Source organism: Homalodisca vitripennis, chromosome 5 (genome assembly GCF_021130785.1).
Source record: "Homalodisca vitripennis isolate AUS2020 chromosome 5, UT_GWSS_2.1, whole genome shotgun sequence".
Taxonomy (NCBI): Eukaryota; Metazoa; Arthropoda; class Insecta; order Hemiptera; family Cicadellidae; genus Homalodisca; species Homalodisca vitripennis.
The window spans coordinates 114,899,401-114,923,349 of NC_060211.1; the positions used below are offsets into that span (position 1 = coordinate 114,899,401).

At 31.8% G+C, this 23,949-nt stretch overlaps 1 protein-coding gene across 1 annotated transcript in view; it reads right to left on the reverse strand.

Annotated features, from left to right (window-relative positions):
* Nucleotides 1-23,949, reverse strand: part of LOC124362747 (nodal modulator 1) — a 65,470-nt gene that overhangs the window by 34,246 nt on the left and 7,275 nt on the right. The window contains exons 2-7 of the mRNA XM_046817496.1: nt 20,956-21,055; nt 18,778-18,906; nt 16,643-16,809; nt 14,061-14,229; nt 11,166-11,423; nt 5,287-5,455 (exon numbers count right to left, since the gene is read on the reverse strand). Coding sequence (XP_046673452.1) covers nt 5,287-5,455; nt 11,166-11,423; nt 14,061-14,229; nt 16,643-16,809; nt 18,778-18,906; nt 20,956-21,055 — 992 coding nt within the window. The remainder of the gene's footprint in view (nt 1-5,286; nt 5,456-11,165; nt 11,424-14,060; nt 14,230-16,642; nt 16,810-18,777; nt 18,907-20,955; nt 21,056-23,949) is intronic.

Here is a 23,949-nt window from a genome sequence, read left to right on the forward strand (position 1 = left end):
TGAATGCTCTATTAAAATACAATTGTTCTGCTCTTTATCTAGGGGGTAGGTTCTTTCACCTGACAAAGACAATTTAAAAGAAAAGACAGCCATATATTAAATTATTTATCATGACAGTTATTGTTTGGAAGATTAAAATATTGAAATAAAGAAATTGATATTAATTGTAAGTAAAAAAAGAATATTATGACAGAAAATTGATATTAAAGTATTTTATGAGCTTTTTAAAGGAAATTTAGTACAATTTTAAGTTCATTTGATTGGGTTTGGACAGTGATCTTTGAAATAAATGTTTATATTGGAATATAAATTAAATCTCTGACCAGTTTTCTCCTTTATTGAGCGATTGGATAGCTGGGTTGTGATGAAGGGTACCCTTGACGAGTGTCTAGAAGACGGGCTCTCCATCCTGGTGGGTAGTTTTGGTGAAATGATGAGAGTGAAGATCTGGATGTTCTATGTGCTGAAGTTCTTGAAGTTCTATTTGAAATACTTCTCTTGATGCTGGATGTCAGTTCTGGTAGATGAAAGCGACGAATATGAGAGTGAAAAGTTACCAAGTATAATACACTGCTTGGTGTCAATTATGATAAGTTCAATGTTCTCACTTAACTAATTCCCTTTGTCAAATATAAAAGGAATATTCTCGAAGCTCAGGTAAGTGTACTGTGTAATTTGATATTTTACTGGTTAAATTGAAGGTTTTTATGATAAATTTTAAAAAAATGTAGTAGTTAGTACACGGAGGTCTGTCTTGTCTCAAGACCTCGAGGAGGACTGGTTAAAGATGCTAACAAGATGGCTTGGGTCCGTGTGAAGCTGTTTAGATCACTGCTGGCCAATCAGAGTGGTCAGTTTAACAATGGCGAACTGAGGAATTTTTCTTATTGGTCAGAGTGAGGAAGAAGGGTTTTGGGTTTGAAGTTTTAGAATTTGATTTAAATGTTCCTTTATTGCTATTATAATTAAAAATAATAATTTAGAAATATATCGGATTATATTAAAAGAAACGATCTTTAGGTATTCGGACAAGTTTTTTTTTTTTAAATATATAAGCATTGTTTGGTAATAGTTAATGGCTTCTCCTGTCGTACAAGTGCTTAAATAAACTTATGCTAAGGTTCTAAATTATTATATTGTGGGTGTGGGCATTATTAAATTCGTATTCCTTACAAAAATCTACTATAGAAAAGTATAATTTTGTTTTGTTCTTAAATCTAGAGATTACTAGCTGTTTCCCGCGGCTTCGCACGCTTTTCGTAAGTTTTGCCCGCGTATGAGCATTTCTGGTTGAAGTAAATTATATTTCCAACCCCGATGTAGATTTTACCTTGATGTCACGATCAAGAAAATATGTCAAAAATGTTATTGTACATGCATAATGTAATTTTTATTACAAAGTGGTCTACCACTCAACCTTTAAGTTCAACCAAAAATTTAGTTTATAGACAATTATACATCATAACTTAGCGCCTTCAAAATAGTGTTTCACTGTTTAATATACGTATCTATCTCGTAATTGCAGGTTATAATGTGCAGGCGCTTTGAAAACTTTTCTTCATTTTATTCGTTTATATTCACGACATAAGCGAATAATTCAGATAATAACTATCCTATCTTCTAAGTTAGACTAAATTACGGATACATGTGAAATTTGATTGAAATTGGTTCAGTCGTTTTTGGAGTTTTATTGGCAACATACATCGTGACTCAAGATTTTTATATATATAAGATTAAATATATTATATAAGAAGTCTTATTTTAATGCATGGGCAAGTGTTTGATTTGAAAGAACATCTATTTTGGCGTAGGATGTTACTTGAGATAGGTCAGTGGTCACTGTCCAAGATGGCTGCTATTTATTACACCAAAACCTCCACTGTCGATTGCTCCCTGTTAGGTTATCCCGAGCATTGAAAGAAATTATATTCAAAAATCCTTTTGGGTAGATGATTTTTATGATCTTGGGTGGTAATTATCTATATTACTGGGTCCTTTTCGCTATTAAATGTACTATTATTCTGGTATTGACAAATATTGCTAAACTAGGCTCTAAATTATGTTTGTTTATTATAATTAACTACAGGATAATGGTATTTAATATCTAATAAGTGATTTTTAACATATTTTGGTGATGTTCAGAGCTATATTACATAATATTATAAGAAACTAAATAAATCTAATCTATTTGTCATTGTGTCAGGTCTAGGGTTAAAATTCAATTATGGTTAGGCCATGTTGAAATTGGATAGGCTAGTTAATATTATAATTATTTTTGAATCTTCTTATTTAGGTACATGTTTTCTTATAATTAATATTGTTTTGGAATGTGTTTGCATGAAATGATGATATTATGTTGAGTCCTTAACTAATAGTGGTCTTAGGCCTATATTATGTAACATGAAAATCTTAATTAAACTTAAAATTAAACCTATGAAATTAGAAATAACTGAGAACAAATCTTAAAACTAAACAATAAATCTTACATCTAACAACTTATAAATAAACTTGGTTAGTCTTTTTATTTAAAAACTGTAATAAGTGTTGCCAGAGGTACGAAAATTATTGTAAAGGTACGATAATTTCATTGATTTTATGCGCCGGTAAGATACACGATGGGTAGTTATTATCGTACCATGAAAGATTTTTGACAAATTAATACAAGTAACAAACCAAAAGTTAATTATAGCATAATTTATTATACGAACATAACATACTTTTTCATTAAATGTGTTTGGTACGATTATTTTATATGAAAGTACGATAATTTCTCGTTGTTGGTATGATAATCAGTTTTTAAAATATGGCTATACTGAGTTTGAGCAGATGCGGAATTATTAGGAAACTGTCAAAAACAGAGTTTTCAGAGGATTAAAAAAAATCGTATCTCTTTTGATTTTCGTTGCCGACGAATTTTTTCTTCAATATTGTTTTCAGGAAAAATTGTAGTTTTCAGGAAAAAAAAAATGAACATACCTTTCCATGGTCACATTAATGTAAATTGATACCAATTGTACTATTTAAAACAATGTTTGCTTGTATAATATTATGCACCTAATATATACACCTTTATGTGAATCAATTGTGAGACATGGAACTAGATCATGGGGAAGTGCAGTAGACTCAAGGTTACTACAAGTAGAAGACTTACAAAGAATAATTTTGAAAATTACACTGCCTGACCATATGTGACATTGCATAAGAGAGGGGATCACAGTGTTTGATATTACACAAACCAGTCAAAAATATTCTTTTTCATTAGTTATGTTGATTTTTATTTTATTTATTTTTCTCTTGAATATAATAAGACTATTTACATCCACAAACATTGTTCAAGGAAAAAATACTATACTGTACTCAAGAATTAACAATGACTATGGTAAAAGAATCAGGCATAGATTAATTCAAACACTTTTTAATAGGTTACCTGAGGACGTTCAAGATTGTAATACGTATAAGCATGTAAAGGTTAAAATAAAGCAGTTTTTAATATTAATCAATATACATATTTAAAGCTCAAAATCATTACTGCTGTTGTCATTGTTGAATTAATTGTTAATACTATTAACTACAAAACATTTGGTTATTAAATAATTAATTAGAGGCTGGTTATGGGTGAAAATCAACCACGTCAAAATAACGAGTAATTAGTTTATAATGACTACACGAAAACCTTTTTAGGTTTTCATACTATTTTTGTTAGAACTGCATGTATAATTTGATGTTTTAAAAAATATTAAAAAAACTTAAAACTTTGTATGCCCACTGTCTGGAAATCTTACGCAATATAAAAAACATGTAAAAACGAAAATTATTGTACATTACCTTAGAATTCTAAAACACTTTTTTGGCTTGGAATATCCGCCATCTTGAAACCTTAAGAGGTACCGAAAAAATTAAAAGAATAAGATTGTCTATAATTAAAAAATATAATTTTAAAAATGTATTTTTTTTCTGTCTATTAAAGTTTAAAGTTTTGCTCAAATGCGAATGGCTTTTGAAGTTTATACATATGTATGATATACATATATATAAACTTTCAGATGATGGTAGGTAGTATAGGATTCTAGAGGTCATAGTCAGAGAAAATGCTAAATGTCTTCCAGAAATCCCGACATGAGGGCAATTGTAATTGGCAGATTTCTACCTAAAACTATTACTACTTGCCAAAAAAGTAATTGATTAATATTTGCAATAAGCTCTTGCCTTTTTCTTCGCAGAAATGTTGTGCAAATGTCACACCAACTCAGACGCATCCATATTTATACTCTACCAATTTTTCAGTGTCTAAATTACTTTAAACTTTGTTTATAAAGAAACAACAACCCTCTTACAATTACAACTAATTGTCAATAAATAAAACTAAATAATAATATAATAAGTATAGTGTAAAACAAATAACTAAACACAACACAACTAAAACTCTGTAAGACCATTCACTCCAGCAGAACAGACTGATACGAATTAATCTACAGACTGCAGACTAGACTGAAACGTGACCTACTGCCCAGTTGAAACCAATAGCACGTACCAGGTGTAACCCCATACCTTACTGTTCAAATTAACAATGGCTAGAAGATTCTATGTAAATAGTGAGGTGGAGCTCTGCATTGTTCCACGTCCCTACGTCTTAAATATAAACCAGGTATCTTCAGCATAATTTTGTAAAAGTCTAAAAACCTAAATTCATTGTTTAGAAATAATTTTGGTTAACTCAGCAGGTCTGATAATTGGACTTATATTGTACATCATACATTAATAAATATACAAATATGGTTGTTTTTTCGAGACTAGTGTCATGATCAGAGTAAGTAAATACTGTCCAGGAATTTAGTCAAGAACATGGTTACGTTTCTATGAAATGTAACTATAAGCATGGTTATTTTAATACCTAAAAGCATAAGAAATTCCTCAATTCTTCACGGCAGTAAAACCTTAACTCTTAAAAAAAGCAGAAACCATTTAAGAGACATGTGGTAGTTTTGATTACTAACGAGACATAGCGCAGCAGCAAAGCATAGAACAACTCCACTCTCTACTCTTGTGATGGCTGAATATGGTACCTCACTTCCTGGAAAGCCAGTAAAATGAAGACTAGATGGACAAAACTATAATAAACTCAAATAGAACAGACAGGTCAAGGTCAAATTTTGAAAATCAACCTATGTATAATATTATGAAGACTGGTCAGAAAAAAGTTGAAAAAAAAGCTTGAACTTGACCCATTAGTTATATTTGAGTTCACTACAATCCTTTTCCAGTGACTACTTTTACTGCACAACTTACTGGCTTGAATAAGCAATTTGTATATTCCAGGAGTCATGCTGTCCAAGTAGAAAGTTCCATCAGCCCCAGTTTTAGACACAAGTTTCTCGTTGAGCATGACCGTTGCCCCCTCCAGTGGCTTACCACCAGGGCTCCACAGCACTCGCCCCTCCACGCTGAATCCCTTCACCTATCACACACATGGATTAAATCCAAATAATGACACCCAATACAACTGCTTACCTTAGCAATGCTTCCGGAGTGACAGAATATTCAGGATGGGTAAGGTTAGGGGGTAGGGGCCGCCTCCTATCGAGATCCATTAGGAAGAATTAGGGCACTGAATCTCAGCAATGTTTAGTAATAAAGCATCCCCCTTCTCTTCTTACTCTGTATCCTTTAATCTATGAAGAGCATAACTCTTCTGGCAACTGACTATACTTTTCTATTCTCTTTCTTGCGGAAGTATTTTTCTTCTTTTCTTCATATTTGAGCCTAACCCTGATGGTGCTATGTGATCTGTGTTAAGGAGGTGCATGTCTCCAAGTATTTGATACCTTTAGGTGAGGTGTTGAAAAAGAATGCCAAGGATGATGCTTGAATTTTCAAGGATAAAATCCTTAGCTAGTCTAAAATCACTCACAATGAAATCTTATACAATCTTATATCCCAAGACTAGAGAGCAGAGAGAAATCATTGAAGATGCAATCATGGGAGCAATCAGATCCCTTTGAGATTGGAACTAAGCCATTATTTCCATCAATACATGGAAAAAGGAGCACTGACCATTTCGTGTTAACAAACAATGACTGGACGCATTGATGGAAGATTTCATAACACTTGGTGACTAGGTTAAGCTACACATAATGACAACCTCAAAGTTGTTATTCAAAGCACACACCAAGCTTCTTGAGGCCCCCTTAACAAATACTAATATTCAAATACATCAAGTATTGAAATATCTTAGATCACAAGTACATTATTTTAAATTGCAATACAAGCTTATATCCTTGCATCTGTAGTCCTAAATCAACAGACTAGACATCTTATAAAATGAACCTTGAGCTCGTGACAGGGTCAATGGATGGGAGAAAACAAGTATTGTAGATTTAGATCAAACCATACCTTTACAAGGTGCAATTTTTAATTGCTACAACTGTCCATTGTGTCATAGAAAAGGCATCAACATCAGATTTTGGACTGACAGTCTAATTAGCAAAAGGGCAGATACCACAAGATTATATTATATTGAGGAGCAAGGAATGTCTGGGAGCCATATTACCAAGCCCTCGCAAAATACAGTGTGAAAATTTAAAAATCACAACAAAAGTCAGGAAGACAGGTCACACAAGAGGAGGGAGGTATCAATACAGTGACTCAATTACAAGTACTGGCTTCTGAACAAACTGATAACTTGGGATCCTTGAGATTAGTAGGTGAACAAGTTTACTTTAGGTCTGAAGAACTCAAGCTTTTCCTTGACACTCATTTCCCAAACAATGTCCATCTAGACAATGACTCAGGTAAATTTGGCAGAAATAATTTACATCATGGGCCAAAAGCAAGTCATGAAAGGTAGACACTAGCCAGACATATTGCTCAATTAAATCACCAGGAAACATTGACATTTTCCTGATCCTGCTCCAAAATGGTCCAGAATCTCTTCATGTCCTACTATGGTAACTCTTCAGAGTCAGTCTTGGTTTATGGATATAATGCAGACCTGGCGGCTCAACAGATTAGCTTTTATTCCAAACAGAAAATAGGTTCATTCGATGGAATTGTTTTACGTTAAGGCTGAAAGCCAGTCATTAAAGGTAGACACTAGTCAGATACAATGCCAACTAAATCACTGGGAGAGGATGAAAATTAGACTTTATTCCAACTGGGGTTATACTGGCCACTTTAATAAAAAAAAACTTATCATCTTTTCTTTTGAAGACTCTAGTGATACTCATGGACAGATATTTAAGAATTGGAGCATTCTAAGATACTACTCTTCATCAAAACCAACATGGTTGTTACCCTGGGAATCCTGTGATGCATCGTAGCATCAGCTGTTGAATAGAACTGAGGAAAGCCTGGCTGCTGAAGAAATAGCAATGTTTGTGGGATGCAGAATCATTATGCTGATCCAAGCATTTGCAGATGACTTAATGCTAAATTTTGTTCCAGACGCAATATGAGTATTCATGATAAATCCATGGCTATCACTCTAGCAAAACTTTTTCCTTGAGGTGTATTATTTATCTATACTCTGGAATTTTAGTGTCTGATGGAAGATCTGAAAAGTGGATATCTAAACCCAGAGTTATGCATATGACCTAGTATGGATGGTACAAGAAAAATATTGCAATGTTGTTGCTGACAGAATGAATGTTGGTATTTATTGTATTCATGCTCCGTATCTTAAGGAGAGCCTTGATGTTAATCCCACAAAAACAGTAGTAGCCCATTTTACTATTAAAAAGAACCTTGGATTGCATGTTGATATGTAATGAGGATTTTTAAATGTACTTTATAGGTGAATTTGCCCTTATGATGTCCAGACACTTTGTTGGCACCAAATGGATGTAAAACAGCACATGGTTCTCAGCTATCACACAGTAGATAATAACATCCAAAATAAGCCATGGCCCACTAGTCTGCTAATTTTGGAAAGTTTTATTTTGCAAAATAATTTATCTGAGGGGATATTTTGAAACTCAGGTGGAAAGGTTATCTTTGGTGGTGAGGGGAGTGGGGAATTAGAGGGGTGGAGGGGGTCCGAAGAAGTTTTTGTAAAACAAAAAGACTAAAAAAATTTTATTATAATTATTTAATTATTAGATAATAAATTGTTACATAGCAAAACAAATAAAGTACATACATTATTTTGGAGTGGACTTTCAGAAATATACAATACAAATAAAAAAATAGTTTCTAAGTTTTCCAGAATGTTTTAAAGTTCAGAAGTTCTGGAGAAAGAAAGGAGACAATGATTAAGCACAAACATTTTCACATGATACCAGCAGATAATAAATTCAAGGGCCAATGACATGTCTGTTTACAACACATAATTAGAACAAGCAGGGCGGTAGCAGATGGCGCAGTGCGGGAATTTATTACAAAACAGTCTCACCACTGCCCATACTCCATAACAAAGGGACAGTAATGACATCTAGTAGCCAATAAACAAAGGTGTCTCATTCACCTCATAAATCGAGATTAATAATATAATCTTCAGTTTCACAGGAAAAACACAAGGAGTATATTTATTTTGTCATCATTAACCTGATCCTCAGGTGCAGACATATATGTACAGCTACAGCACTTAAAGGGTTAATGTGATTTGGTACTTGACATGGCATTGTAAATTACGGACAAAAACTTTATCTTCACTGAACCCTTTCTCATAGCTCTTTGAACCTGGGTAGATTTGACAAGGAAGGAATAGGATTAAACAAAGGTAATATAGTCTGGTATGTATGGAAGGCAGTAGGGTTTTAGTTACGGGTGTACAGTTTATGTCCTAGCTATCAGCTGTCTGGGAGATCACTGCATGGTTTTCCAAGGTGTAAACGATGCCATCTTAGTCTGCACTGATATGGGACACCCTATGTGTTATATATATTAATATTTATGATTCTATCTAATAACGAGCCTGCTCTTATGACCATTAACTCGTTGAAAGTGCAAGGGTAAGCATGCCTTACTAACAGCATCTAGAGTGAGCAAAAGGTTTAGGTTTTGACACAGTATGAACTAGAACTGATGTTCCTCTTTTAATCTAATTTAATACACAGATTAAAACATTAATAATAATAAAAACTTATTTGTGTACTTGTATAAGTTAATTGCATGCTGTAATTCAATTCTTCACAGCTAAGTAATATTTGGCAGCGGTAATCCACCTTTTGCAACCAATTGTACTGTATATGGACTGTAGATAATGAGTGAAAGGGATGTTCAGGAATGGGTTGGCTTTGTTTCAAAGTCGCTGAACAACATGTTCATGACTAAGAAAGAAGTGGCAGGACGTCTGTGGTCACTGATAAGAAAATCAATGTGAAAATTAAAAACAAGTGATGTTTTACCACCTCATATCTTTTGGATGAATTTCCACAGATTTTCAGGACTATTTTATACAAAATAGTGACAGACATGTTAGACCACCAAAGACTCAATGGGTTCCAAAAATTCTTTCATTGCATTACAAAAAGCAACTCATCATCTTAAGTCTGGACTTTCTTATGCGCTATGAACCAAGAAGGAGAATCGTTTCTGAACAGAATTGTATCTTAAGATGAAGTTGGGTCAAGTACATAAATCTTGAGGCTAAAAAAATTGAAGGTGTGGGGTCACAAAACATCACCACACAAACCAACAAAACCATGGCATGTTTTTTCTGCCTGATAGGGGATGGCAACAGTGTTTTAGAATTAAAAAGGGGTATTGCTGATGAAATTCATGGAATGTGGTACAACTATCATGCGGATACGTACATTGCAACACTGAAAACCTATAACGTATGATTAAAATGAAATGCTATAGTCTCCTTTCATCTGGTACAATTTTTCTACATGAAAATGCTTGTTCCTTAATTGATCAGAAAGTGAAAGACCTCTAGACATGCACCTTATAGGCCAGATTTAGAATCCAGCAACTTCACCTCTCCATTCAAAGAGAAATAGCTTGGCTCACAGGAGGACAATGAGCTCTCATAGATGCAGTCAACGGATGTTTAGGGAGAGGATCACTCTCCTATTATTTCATATTAACCCTTTGAGTGCCGCAGCGTCTACATAGTAGATGTTGTTAAATGTGCATAAATTGCCGGCATCTACCCAGTAGACGATTTGTATTTAATTAATATCACATATAATTCATTTTTGTTTTGAGAAATAACTTATTTCACGGCAATCTACAAGTTTCGAACAATCGATTGTGATTGATTTTTATTGTTCACCGCCCCCTAGTAGTTATTTGCCATCAGAAAAAAAAACAGATGACGCAATAGTTGGTCAGCTGCTACTTGTTGCCATTAACTACACAGTTTCGTTTGTTGTGTGTTTACATTGTGCTAGTTTCGTGTGTTTATGCTGAAAACTGTTGTTATTACTATTCTGCAATTGTGTTCAGTAAAACTTACAATGCATTTATAAACTTCTTTTTTCGTGTTTAGTGACGTATATTTTATTGTTGGATTGGTGATGAAGTAAAACGCAAGTTCCAATCAAACTATTGATTTTAGGTGAAGTAAGGTTATATTGTAGGCCTGTGTATATTTTTATATAATTAGTATTTTACAGTCGTCTTACTTCATTGAGTGAAGTAGGATAGTTATAATATTGTTTCTAAACTTTTGACAAACTTGAACAAAAATTGCTTTTTGTTGTATTTTGTATATATTGCAGTATCTGGTTAAATATTACTGTAACACACCATATTATGCATGATTTTTGTTCAGTTTTTCATGTTTTTTCATATGGTATAGCTAAAAAAAAATTTAAAAAATATTGTATAAATAAAATTTTAGTTCAAACTTGAAATTTATTTTTTTTCATTTTTTAGTTTTTTGTTATAACCTATATTCTTTTTGTGTAAATAAAAATAAAATTATAATATTATATGGAAAAAATACCTTGTTTTATAACACACAAACTAAAAAAAAAAATTATTCAAATCGGTTGAATAGTTTTTTTAATATAGTTTTTTCCACACACGCTTGCAAAACAGAAGGAAATGCTCCGGCAATTTATGCGTATGACTTGGGAAATATGCCGTGGCACTCAAAGGGTTAAACAATATCTTTAATTAACTTTTGCACAGTGCTCAGAATAGATTATGATACATCAAATTTATAAGTGTTCTTGTGTAGAGTAATTAAACAACTATCTACTGTTTGTAAGACTCCCTACCTGAAACACCATTGGCAACTCTAAACTGTCATGTTCCACTTTAAATGCCAAGTGTTGAGGCTGGACGTCGAACTTTATGCTGTGCATCCCCTTGTAGTGAGGGACGACGGTGTAGGTGCCGGAGGGAAGACTAGGGAATATGAAACGACCTTTGGCATCAGACGCCACATGACAGATTGGGATGAGCTCCTTCAAATCCAACCCTGTTGGCGAGAAACCAGTCAAGGCCGAAGAGTCGCATCCAACAGTAGGAAACCGCTGAAAATAATGTAGTAACTGTTACCATATCATTGCATTCACCTCATAATTCTTGCATAGACAGAACAACAAATGTTATGAGTGTCCTTCACCTTAATATTGAGTAGGGTATGCTGTTTAAACCGTCTTGTTATAGCTTTAATATGAAAAAAATAAATTATAATCACAAAAATAAATTTTTATGAAATAAATGAAAATTTATTGGAATGTGCTCACTAAATTTATAAATTCAAACCCCTTATGCGAATGGTAAAATAAATATTTTTGAAGACCCAACATTTAAAAAAAATGACTACAATTTTATAAGAAACAAATACCTGTATTAAGTTTTCTGGAAGTGAGTAGTAAATCTTTGGTAGGAATACTTTTACAAAAAGTTAATAAATAGAACACATAAATGAAATGTATTTTTAGTGATTATGTAGAAATCTGCATAACTCTTCAAAAATGTTACTGTATAGCTATAAGTTGTACCTTTAGGATCAAATAGATTTATTCGGACATTTAAGATTTTTATTTTTATTTAAGGAATGATAATACATTTTTTGCAATTATTACAAAAGTTAAAATCTAAATCACAAGAGGCGTTTTTTAGATTCATAATTTAATTTGGCATTTTCATTTTTTTTCTCTAAAAGCTTTCAAAAATGTATGAGTGTATAAAAGAATTATAAACAGCAAAAATAAAAATATAGGTGAATGAAAATTCATTGATTTTGACTATTTAAAACTTATCATTCTAAGTTAAAAACTAAGTACAAATTATCTTTTGATATTTTTTCTATAGTGTATATCATTAGTACAGCTTTTAAGGGAAACATTTATTTTAGAAATGTTACAATTGTACAACAAATAATTATGTGTTAAAAATAAACATAAAACACTTGAGGAGCAATTCTTTATATGTAAAAATGTAGTCTTATAAACATTTATATTACAAGTTGCTTTTTATATGATTTTTATCACAATTTTTAAGCATAATAAACTAATAAGAATTAATTTACAGAACACAATTACATGTGTGACTGAACTGAACAAGTAAATGGCGTGGCTTGGGTTCATGATTGCCCTCATCTATCAATTTTGTTTTGAGAGAAATGCAAACTCTTTATGCCAACTTGCAACCCAAAATAACTATGCCGTACATCAATGCATTCCATGTCTCAATGGCTAACTGGTGATTTTTTTCATAACGATCACTCAGTAAATAAATTTAAGAGTAAATATTTAGTGGTTACATCTCAACATATGGGCATACTAATATATACATATTGATTTTAAGGGTTCAGAATAAAGGTCATAAAACAATATGTATTTACAGTGGAGGCAATCAGTTTGCTGCAATAGAAAGAGAAAAAAATTCTCTGTTTTGTGTCGGTATAGGTGACTCAGTAAAATGTAACTGTTTTGAAAACTTACCTACCAAAATATGTTTTGGCATTCTGAACTAGCTAGCAAAAAAATTGTTGTTCTGTTTAAATTTATTTACTCTGTTTCATTAAAAATCCTCTGTTGATTGCAGTGCAAAATTTATTCATTTTTACACAATGGAATCTCCTCTTTCCATTGGTACCAAAAACAAAGAGCCATTAATTCATAAAAGTAATATTTTTAGTTATTGTGGCAAGTTACATGTCACATGTGGGTATACCAGATTGTGAAGGCAATTGTGGTCAAAGGTACGTGTTGCTACGCCAGATTTAGGGCTATAAAAAATTTCCCCTTATGAATCCAAAGAAACACCTAAACAAAAAATCATTTAAAGCATATGATCTAATAAGATGGGATAGTAGTAACCTTGGAGTTTAACATCCAGTAAAATATTTACATAGTTTTCAAAATAAATCACATTTTGAAATCAGAATGTGGATGTTATTTAACTAGTAATAAAGAAATGTTTGTCAATTTAAAAATAAATTTCCAAAAATGTAAAAAAGTAAATAATGTACCTAATTCTATCAATTAGGTTGTATTACAAACTGTCTTACTCCATGAGAACGCTTGGCTCCATACTATTGATGATACTCAAATAGTGATTCGACAGTTAAGTTGGAAGCAGTTTGATCATCCACCGTAAAGCCTGGATTTGGTTCCGTCCGACTACCACCTGTTCCTGCACATGAAGCGCAATCTCGGTGACAAGCGCTTTAGATTGTCGATGAGATGAAAAATGCTATGAAGTAATGGCTATCATTACTGGCAAACAGTTTCTGGTCAATGGTTCAATAAATATTTGAACATTGGTGGAAACTCATACAACATTTACAACATTTTAGCAAGAGCAACTCGAGTCTGCAAACATACATCATAGCCCATGGAGGCTCATTTCTTAAGGACAATGTTTTTCTTTATGCATTTTTTTTCAAGCTACTTTCTGTAATTTTAAAAATTGTTTTTAATTAGAAAGTTTATTTATTAATATTGCAATATTGTACATGCATAATTGTATAGAAAAATAATCTTGAGTTTTATGCCTTCATGTACAAATAAGAATTGAAAATGATGTTATAGAGGGAAAATACTATTTAATTTAACTTTAGTAGCAAATAATTTACTTTTCAAATGGTTAGTTCAAGAATGCAAATTAATTTGTAAATATATATCTTTATAAAAATTTTAGTATCTATGTTACCCTACCTTGGCTTTAGCTTGTTGGAATAAAACAAAGCTGACCCCCATGATAGGCTCACTGTCACTGGTGACGCTGCCTGAGACATCGTACCCTGACACAACCAAGCTATTGGCTGCCACCTCTGTATTCCCATTCTTGACTGTCACAGGAGTGTGTTTCTTCGCTAGATGCCACCTACAGCACCGAGAATAGCAGTATTTACTTACCACACTTTACACAGACAAATTCAAATATTAACAAATTTTATCTACTTATGTATTTATATAGCCTATTGAAAAAATTATGTGCTTATTTTTAGTCAATGAGTAAGTGCCCTAAATAGTACTTGGAACATTAAATCATTGTTTAATATACAGATTTAACAGTTTAATGTGTAAGTGTGACGAGTGGAAACTAGAGCTTTCTATCTCAACCCAATATAAAATAGCAGCTCAAATACCTAATTGTAGAGAAACATTTCTAGTTGAGGCATGAGGATTTTCAACAACAGACTGTAAAACGTCAAGTGACAATGCTTTGTTTGTAGCCAATTTTGGTAGTCCAGGTTTGGGGCAGTCTTTAATGATACCTGTTTCCTGAAACGGTGGATAATTTTTGAACTCCTTATTTAGGTACAGGGTTTCAATTGGGATATGTGTTAAATAAATCCCTTACTTCATCATAAGATCTCACCCGGTCTCCATAGCCTCGCATCATCAGGATCATAATATGCTCTTGTTCACTTAAACACTCCAATTCAACTTAAAGTATTACAAAAACACATCTTAACTTTGTTAATTCCAACCAGAAACTGAACATGATACTGGACTTCCTCAAAACTGATAAGATAAGAGAGGCCTACAGCAGCAGGTAATAACTGTAAAACCGGTTTGAGTTTGTAAGGAAAGTGGTTGTCTATTGAAGTTATTACCTTCTGAATGTGGATTTTCATGTTTTGCCTCAATTAATTTATAATTAATTTCAATGAGTTGCTATTTTGTACTGGGTTGAGATAGAAAGCTCTTGTTTCCACTGTTTTTCTTCAATTAATGGGCTTTACATTTAAACATTTTGACCCACTCCCCCAAAATGGGCAAATGTTTAACAGTGACTAAAAAGTTCACTTTTATTTCCTAGAAAGGTGCCTCGAGTTCCATCCCACTATCTTTATCCATCAAAAACTAAACAGAGAGTATCCATACTTTTAACTCACAATAAATACAAAGTGACCTGTAAAAACCAAACACTCATCTGTATATTTAGTTATGATTGACAAAGAAACAACAGCAATTGGAAAATAAAAAAAACTATACAATATTTTATTAAATTGTTTATATTAATGTGCTTATTAACTTTTCGTTACGTTACTTTTCCTCAATATCTCTGATTGGAGCCCAAGTTTAACACAACCAAATAAAGCAAGGAAACGAAATACAGTGCAGAAATAAAGGTTCCTTCTAATGTCTGCCACTTAGCTCAAGGATTCTAAGATTGATTTCGTTTTTCATGTTTCTTTTAAATTTTAAAGCTATGCATTGTAGCCTACATAAATGTTAAACTGTTTTAATTGTCTGTTATTGTACTATTTATTTATTTATTATTGAACCTTTTACCAATTTATTCCAATTTTATTAATTTATTTTCTGTAGAATCAGTTAATACATGTATTTATTGTTGATTGTCCATGCTTAGTTAAACATAAGATACTATTGTTTTATCTCGGCCAGTCAGATTTTCACTTGAATTAACATTTAATTTTATATATTGTGAGCTAACATTCTATTGAAATTTTGGTGACGATATCAATGCACTTTAATTATGTTATGATGACAAATAAAGATTCTTGATTCTTTCATGATTTCTTACCACATTACCACATTTTTGGAGTTTAAATGTATTCAACCCTGAAGCAGTTAGTTAACATAATAGTGCAGAGATGGCATTTCTTCTAATGAAAGTTTGGATGCAAATTATAAACTGTCTTAAAGCAGCGATGTAAATCGGAGTGTATAGCAGGGTTTTCTATTGCATTTACTAATTTAGTTCAGAATATTAGGAAATAGTTCATTATTTATGTTTTGATCATCATGTTGAATTCTAACTACTGTTTTCTCTAGAGCAGTGCAAGATAGTCTACAAAATAAAGATAAAACAAGCCTGAGTATACCACACTGCTTCAGAGGTATTTGCAGAGATTCAGGGAAATGAATATATTTTTAAAACTACAATTCATTTCCCCCCCCCTTCTGCTTTCAAATTATGTATATGGTAAAAACTGAGCTTCCAGAATATATTCCACTTGTGTAGAAATATATGGATATCATTCTATAATTAACTAGAAGATATCCAGCTTATCCTCAGTTTCCCGGTTAGGTGGCGACCCTTATTAAATACATTTAAACAAATGAAAACCATTAAATTACTAAAATTAAATCTAACTAACCAAGTAATTACAAACAAAACATGTGATAATTCTTTCTTCTCTTCTTTTGAACCATACCTTGATTTCACATGCTTCATAAAAAACTAAATATCTATTACCAACAAATTATAAAAGAAAAGATTTTCAACACAGAACATCAAGAAGATTTATGTAGTGAGACTTTACCTCTCGTGTGATATCTCAATATTGTATTGGCCTGGTTTGACTGGTGTCAACAGAAACCCTCCCCCTACTTGAGTAGTGGTAGACAGCAGCACTTCTGGCTTGGCACTTGTGGACAAGAGGTTCACAACCACTCCTTTAGGTCCAATTGAGTCGCCAAAACTGGCCACCTAAAATCATACAGTTTCTTAAATATCAAGAGTAAGTCTGCCAAGGGAGTGGACGACATTACACAATTTGTGTGGACAAGAGGTTCATGACCACTTCTTTAGGTCCAACTGAGTCGCCAAAACTGACCACCTATAATCAAACAGTTTCTTAAATATCAAGAGTAAGTCTGCCAAGGGAGTGGACGACATTACACAATTTGTGTGGACAAGAGGTTCATGACCACTTCTTTAGGTCCAACTGAGTCGCCAAAACTGACCACCTATAATCAAACAGTTTCTTAAATATCAAGAGTAAGCCTGCCAGGGGAGCGAATGGATTACACAAATTATGACAACACAAAAATTGTTCAGGGGAATCCCACATTGGGAGAAACACATACAGACTAAATATATAATTGTAAAACTAGGGTACACTTAATAAAAATTTAGATGTTTTATTTATGATTTCTTTCTACACTTTCAAATAAAAAAAGAAGCACTATAAAATATTTTAAAAAATAAGGTAAAGGAGAACATAAATGTTGATATAAAATTGTTGAACTAAAAGAAGTAACTGACCATGAATATCACACAAGTCAATTACTAAAGAAAAATACAGGGTTGGCCTTAGGCAAGTGTGCCCAGTGCACTGCACTGAGGGGGCCACACCAAAAAAGAAAGTTTTTGTTTGCTAGAGGAATCATAAAATATTAATAGAGTTTTATAAATATTACTGCTACTATACCACCATACAGTATAATGTGATAAATAGTGGTTTTAGTTTGGATATTAGTATAGCCTGTACACACAGTACTGAGTATTTAGTTGTTATTTGTTGTTTTAGGGACATTTTTAAATGCAAAGATGGGGTGTGTGGTATCTCATTTCAAAGGTTTCTTGACACAGATTTTTTTATTCCAATTTATCTTGCTGTAAATGTAAAACGTGTTAAAAATTCTAAAAAAAAAAAAAACAGTTTAAACAGGTTTTTTATTTTTATTTTATTGAACAAGTTATGAAACTCCAAATGTTACCCAAAATAGTTGAGGACCTACCCTTCCAAAAATAACTAAGAAATTTTAGCTATTACTGATTTGTAAATAATTGACATTTAAAAATTATTTAAAATTTGATAATTTAAATATGTTTATAACTAAAAACACATCACATACAAACTATACGGTTTGCATTACACCAAATTAAAGGTAGTAAAAGCCAAATCTAAATAGGATGACTACAGAAAGAAATACAGTTAAATTTTAATAGATTTACTTTCAAAGCATATTCATAAAAATATTGTGTACAGGAATTGACACCCTCAAACGTCTTAATTTCCAAATCAGTTAGCTGATCAGTTTTTAACTGATGCACAAAGTAGTATCATCTGCATACTGTATTAATTTACTAACTTGACAGTTGATCCACAATTATTTATATATGTTAAAATGACAAAAGACTAAATATCGATCCCTGAGGGGCACCATACTCTATATCCAAATAATTCAATAACGTCCCTGAGATATCATCTACTTGTTGTTTTCTATTTTTGGGATAAGATTCAAGCCATGCATGTAGCACTCCTCTTATTCCATAATCAAATAATTTTTGCAACAGACTTTAGTGATCCACACAGTCAAAGGTTTTTGAAAAGTGTATAAATACCCCAGTATTATTGCTTTCTAAGCTATCAACAATAGCATCTACAAGTTTTACTATTGCATCAGTGGCAGAAATACTGTCACGAAATCCAAATTGATGTCTCTTTATTAAAATAGTTGTTTAATCTTATCAAAAAAATCTTTTCATCAAATTTGCTAAATACAGGTAATATAGAAACAAGTCTATAGTTTGTTGTAATATTTGGGTCCCCTTTTTTATATACAGGTACAATTCTAGCAAACTTAAGCAAATTTGGGAAAAACCTTCTGTTTCAAATGAAGAATTTATCATAATGTTGAATACAACAATGAAAAGTTCCATAATACTCACTTGTCCAGTTACTGCAAACCCTTGAAGGACAAAGTTGATGTCAATGCCTAAGCTGCAGGAGTCAGTCTCCCCATCCACATTTATAGTAACCTCCGCAGGCTCAAAGTTCCAACCCAAGGGAGGTGCTACCTGAAGGTAACAATAAACTAATTATCAAGTGTCAAGGCAAGGATAAACAACACTCAAGCTATGTTTCTATAAAAATATCAATATATCCAAGATAACTAAAAAAGTGATGCATATATTTTTAGTTCTTAGTATATACAGTATTGCATCCATTATTTTTTATACACCAATACATTAATTTAAAGGTTTTAATCACATGCAGTATGTTCCTTTAAGATTTTACATGAATTACAAAATAAATATAAAAGTGTGTGGCATTCTACTTAAACATACTGCAAAATATTTTAATGGAAGAACAATAAAACAAATTCATGCCCTAACTAATTTGAAAATTTTATTAGCACTGCAAGTCTAGTAATACATTATTTAAAATCCTTCAAAAGCATACTGAATGTGGATACTCAATAAAAACCTCTGAAATGTCCTTAAATGTTGTATAAATATTTTTTGAAAGTGTTAAATGGGTTCTAAACATAAAGCAATGAATGTGGCCTTGGCTGGCTCATTATTTCTAATGAAGATAACAACTTGTATGCTCATCAACAAAAAGGTTTCCACTTACTACTCATAGCTGTAACCAGAGGGGCTGATCAGTGAAACTGGACAACACAATAAACTGCTTTTTAATGACCACTTCATAGCTGTTAATGAATGTAATGCAGTTTAACAACAGTGTTACGGCAACAATCATGAACTGTTGCTTAACTGCACCATATTTGGTTCTACTATTTCTGAGATTTCTATAGTTTCCATGAATATACCAGTGAAGCAAGTCAGAATCAAACAGTTCATTACTAAACAACATGAATGTCTTTGCAAAAATTAGCTCTAGCCAAAAAGAGGCAAATTTCCACCACAAGCTGTCAGCAATATTTGACTAAATGTACACCATTCCGGCTTATTACAAAATAATTTTAATACCAAAATCAAATTGCAATAAACATTTTTAATTTAAAAATGATAAGAATACAAATTTTTACTTTGGTTAAGGGAGTATTGAATAATTGACAGCTTACAATAATTTGATAATCTTAAACAAAATATTTTATTGTGATCTAACATTAAGTCTAATTTTGACAAAGAATGAATATGTATGGTTGATAAAAACATATTTCAATAAGTTTAAACTATGCACCTGTTTATAATTTAAACATATATGTTTTCTTTATATCTCACCATCTATGTTACAGCCAACAAATTCTTTCAGAGTCAATCAGATCACAAGTATCTATAATCTAAAGCCCAATAATCATATAAGTTAAGTTAATTTACTTTTTTTAAAGTAACAATGGTTTTTATTATTTTGAATGTGGCTTAAAAGTTGGAATTTAAAAGAAATTCAGTAATTTTATACTAATATTGTTGTGTTGTTAAAAAGAAGGAAAAGTTTTATTTTTAATTGGTAATAATGGCATAGATATTAGATGAAAAGAAGTGTTTTTGTTTTGTTTTTTTTTTTAACAAAAACTTATTGTAATCTAAACTAAACACTGTGAAAATTGGATTTCATAAAGGTACAAATTATTAACATTATCATCATTTATTAAAAATTATTTTATTTAACTAAATATTTTGCTTTTGGCTGTAAAACAACCTGTAAATAAACATACTATAAAATCCTTACATGCAGTATTCTTGAAATTCATAAACACAATATGTCAGATATTATAAAGTCTCTGTATTATAAGTAATTTTAAAATAACTTGTGCAAAGAACCATGTTACCGGAAATTCATTACTTGTAATTTCAGTTTTTTAATTTTTAAGCTGCCTATGTGTAAGTTTTAAATCTTAGGCCACTAAAAATTTTAATGATTAATCGCTTAAGAAACTTGTTTGTTGTTTAGTAAAAGAATGTCTTTTATGTAACCACTAGGCATATATTATTCCTACTTCTTGGTTGATCACTTCAAGTCTAATTTGAAAACTAAACATTAAAGTACCTCACTCTATATTTTACAACAATACTCTATTCTATCATCTATACTTTACTCTATTTTTACTCTATACTAATGTTAAAAATACAAAAAAGTGAAAAATACAACACACTTACTTTTAAAATATATTCCCCTTTATCATAAAGAGGCAGAAAATAATAACCATTGTTTGGTGCACATTCAGTTTGATCTTTTAAACTTCCTTGTTTAGTAAACCTGAAAAGTAAAATACAACATTAATCTTCAAAACCAACAATACATGTGTCTCTGCTATCCTCTATTAAATACAGTTAATTATATATACAAATTTAATGAATTTTAAAAGTTGTTTGAGAATAATTTGGTCTTCCGATCATATGTTAGTTTCGTAACTTAAATAAATATGTGATATAAATGGCCGATACATTATAATTGAATCATAAAAAGTAGAGGTTCTGTGGTGTAGCGGTAGCATACTCACCCGGCAAGTGACAGATTCAGATTAGAGTCCTGGAGGAGTAAGTACTACTTGTGAATCAATCTTTATTGAAATTGTATAACTATATCATTATCAAAAATATAGAGATGACTAAAAATTATATGGATGAACTGTACCAGTGAATGGAAATTTATGTAATTTAATTTAAATCCATTAAAAGGTTGTCTAATTTCTTACTGCTTAACTAATATTTATGCAGTGATTGCCGCTAGTTAACAGGTACATAAGGACTCAACATTTCTTATAAAGGACCTGACAAGGCCTTATTAAAATTCATCTCATTGTCTGTGCGATAACTCTTTATAAAAAGGTCCTAGCTTTTAAGGTCAAAAGATCAAAGGGCAGTCCATCTCTCTCTGCTTGTCTGTCTGTCCTCCTATGCCATAACACTTGATAGAAAGGAAGAACCTCTTGGTCCAAGAAAGAACTTTATTGATGTTGTGATCAAAAGGAGTCAAAGGGTAGTCTTTCCATATGTCTGTGCAAACTCTTTATAGTAAGGTCCTAGAGGGTTAAAACTTGACAGATGATGGCCCAAGGAAGAGCTCTATTGATTTTAGGATCAAAAATTAAAAGGGCAGTCTGTCCATCTGCGCTACTTCTTACATTACATTTTCAATACAGACTTATTAAAATCATGTCAGAAGTCATAAAGTCTTTGTGATAACTCTCAAAAGAAAGGTCCTAAAGACTTGAATCTTGATACATAGGTTCCTCTTGATCTAAGGAAGATCACCCCTCCCATCCCTCACAGATTTATAACTTCCAGCTGAACCAACAACTGCAAATGTCAAGACATTGGAGTCTAAGGGTAGGTTGATAGGTCTAATCTACTAATGGAGAGATTGTTGGGAGTTGGTAGGGCTCCCTATGTTAAAGGCAGTCGCTAGCCTAAACATAAGACACCTGCCTGCGGTGTCAAAGAAAACTATTAATGCCTTTCTCATGTGAGTTTCCTATTCTTCAGCATAGAACTATTGTTACAGGAGTTCCCTTAAAAAAACAGCTTGTCATGCCTGGAATGCTCATGTATAACAAATAAGATGATAACCTGTCATTCTATGACTACAACAATACTACTCATGTATAAAGATCTAAGTGGAGTACTCATGTATGTGACTGCATGTACTGCATATTTGTGTAAAAATAATAAAATATTACAATAATAAAATTAGTATGGACTGAGTACTTCTTGTTCATCACTCTGCATTGATATTAAATGAGGTTATTCAACAATTTAATGAATGAAAATAGCTTGTCTGATATTTAGTCTTCAGGAAACTTGTACGACTAGTTATTTAAACATAGGCTATGTGCAACCAAAACAATTTAATACAAAAAATAATGTATGGATTTATAACTGTGTTATAACTTTATAATTGTTGAGTATTCTGTTTAAATCCAAATTAATCGTTTAAATGTTATAAATAAATATATATCTTTATTCTCCTTATGAAGTCATACTTTACAAAACATACTTAGCATTTTTAAATCTCAAAACAATTGAATAGTAACAATTATACATATTCTAAGACCCAGGCTGACCTCAAAGGAAAATAATAGGGCCCCTAAGGCTACTAATTAGCCCATCTAGGGGTTCCATCATAATAATTATAACTATTAAAAATTTAATGAGTTCAGGAGCATATTAGCTTATAATTTATTAACAACTCTACTGTGATATAACAAACAAAAACTAAAAACAAAAGATGTGCTTCTATGCCAAACCTTATGGACTAATCTATCAACTGAACTAATTAAATAGCCTAAAAACAAAACAAAAGCATTATACCTTTTTTATTTACTAAAAATATAACTAATTATAATAATCAAGTACAACATACAAAAAACAAAATACTTTCTCTTCTTAAACAAAATGCCTAAATCAATAATATTTTACACACACACACACACACGCACACTCGCACAAATACACTTATACAGATACATACCTATAAAACATACCGCATACATACATAGGTACACATGAAACCTGTATGAATGCCTACCATTGTTACCTAACAATGCCTCCTTAAAACAAAAACCTATTTTGTCAATTTATTTATGTACGTAATGTCATCGCACAATACACAATAAAGTCTCAGGATTCTCCTGAGTTAGCAACCACACACCCTGACTAGTTTAACAAATAATCTATAGTTTGTTTGTAATTTAATATCATCACTCAGTTTATTAAATAGCCATGGTGCTAAGAAGTTAAATGTTTTTAGTATAAAAAGTTAAATTAGGTTTTCGGAACAAAAATATTAGAAGTGCTTCTTGTATTCATTGTATGCAAAATTTCAATATTTTTAAATTTTTTATTATTAAATACGAAATTTCAAGGTTTTAAATATGAAAAGAGATCTCAATGGTAATATTCTTAGCTGGATAAAACATGGAAAAGACGAATCAAGTCTACTTTTCTTCAGAATAATTCTTACAAACACTTTCTGCAAAGTAACAAGTGGTTTCAAATTTTGTAATGTTAGGTTCCTCCCCAACATGTAATACCCATACTCTAATCTACTATTAACTAGAGCAAAGTAAAGAGTTCTTAGAATACTCTGGGGGACCACATGTCGCGGACAAAATAGAACAGACGTATACTTTGTAGAAATTTTATTTTTCA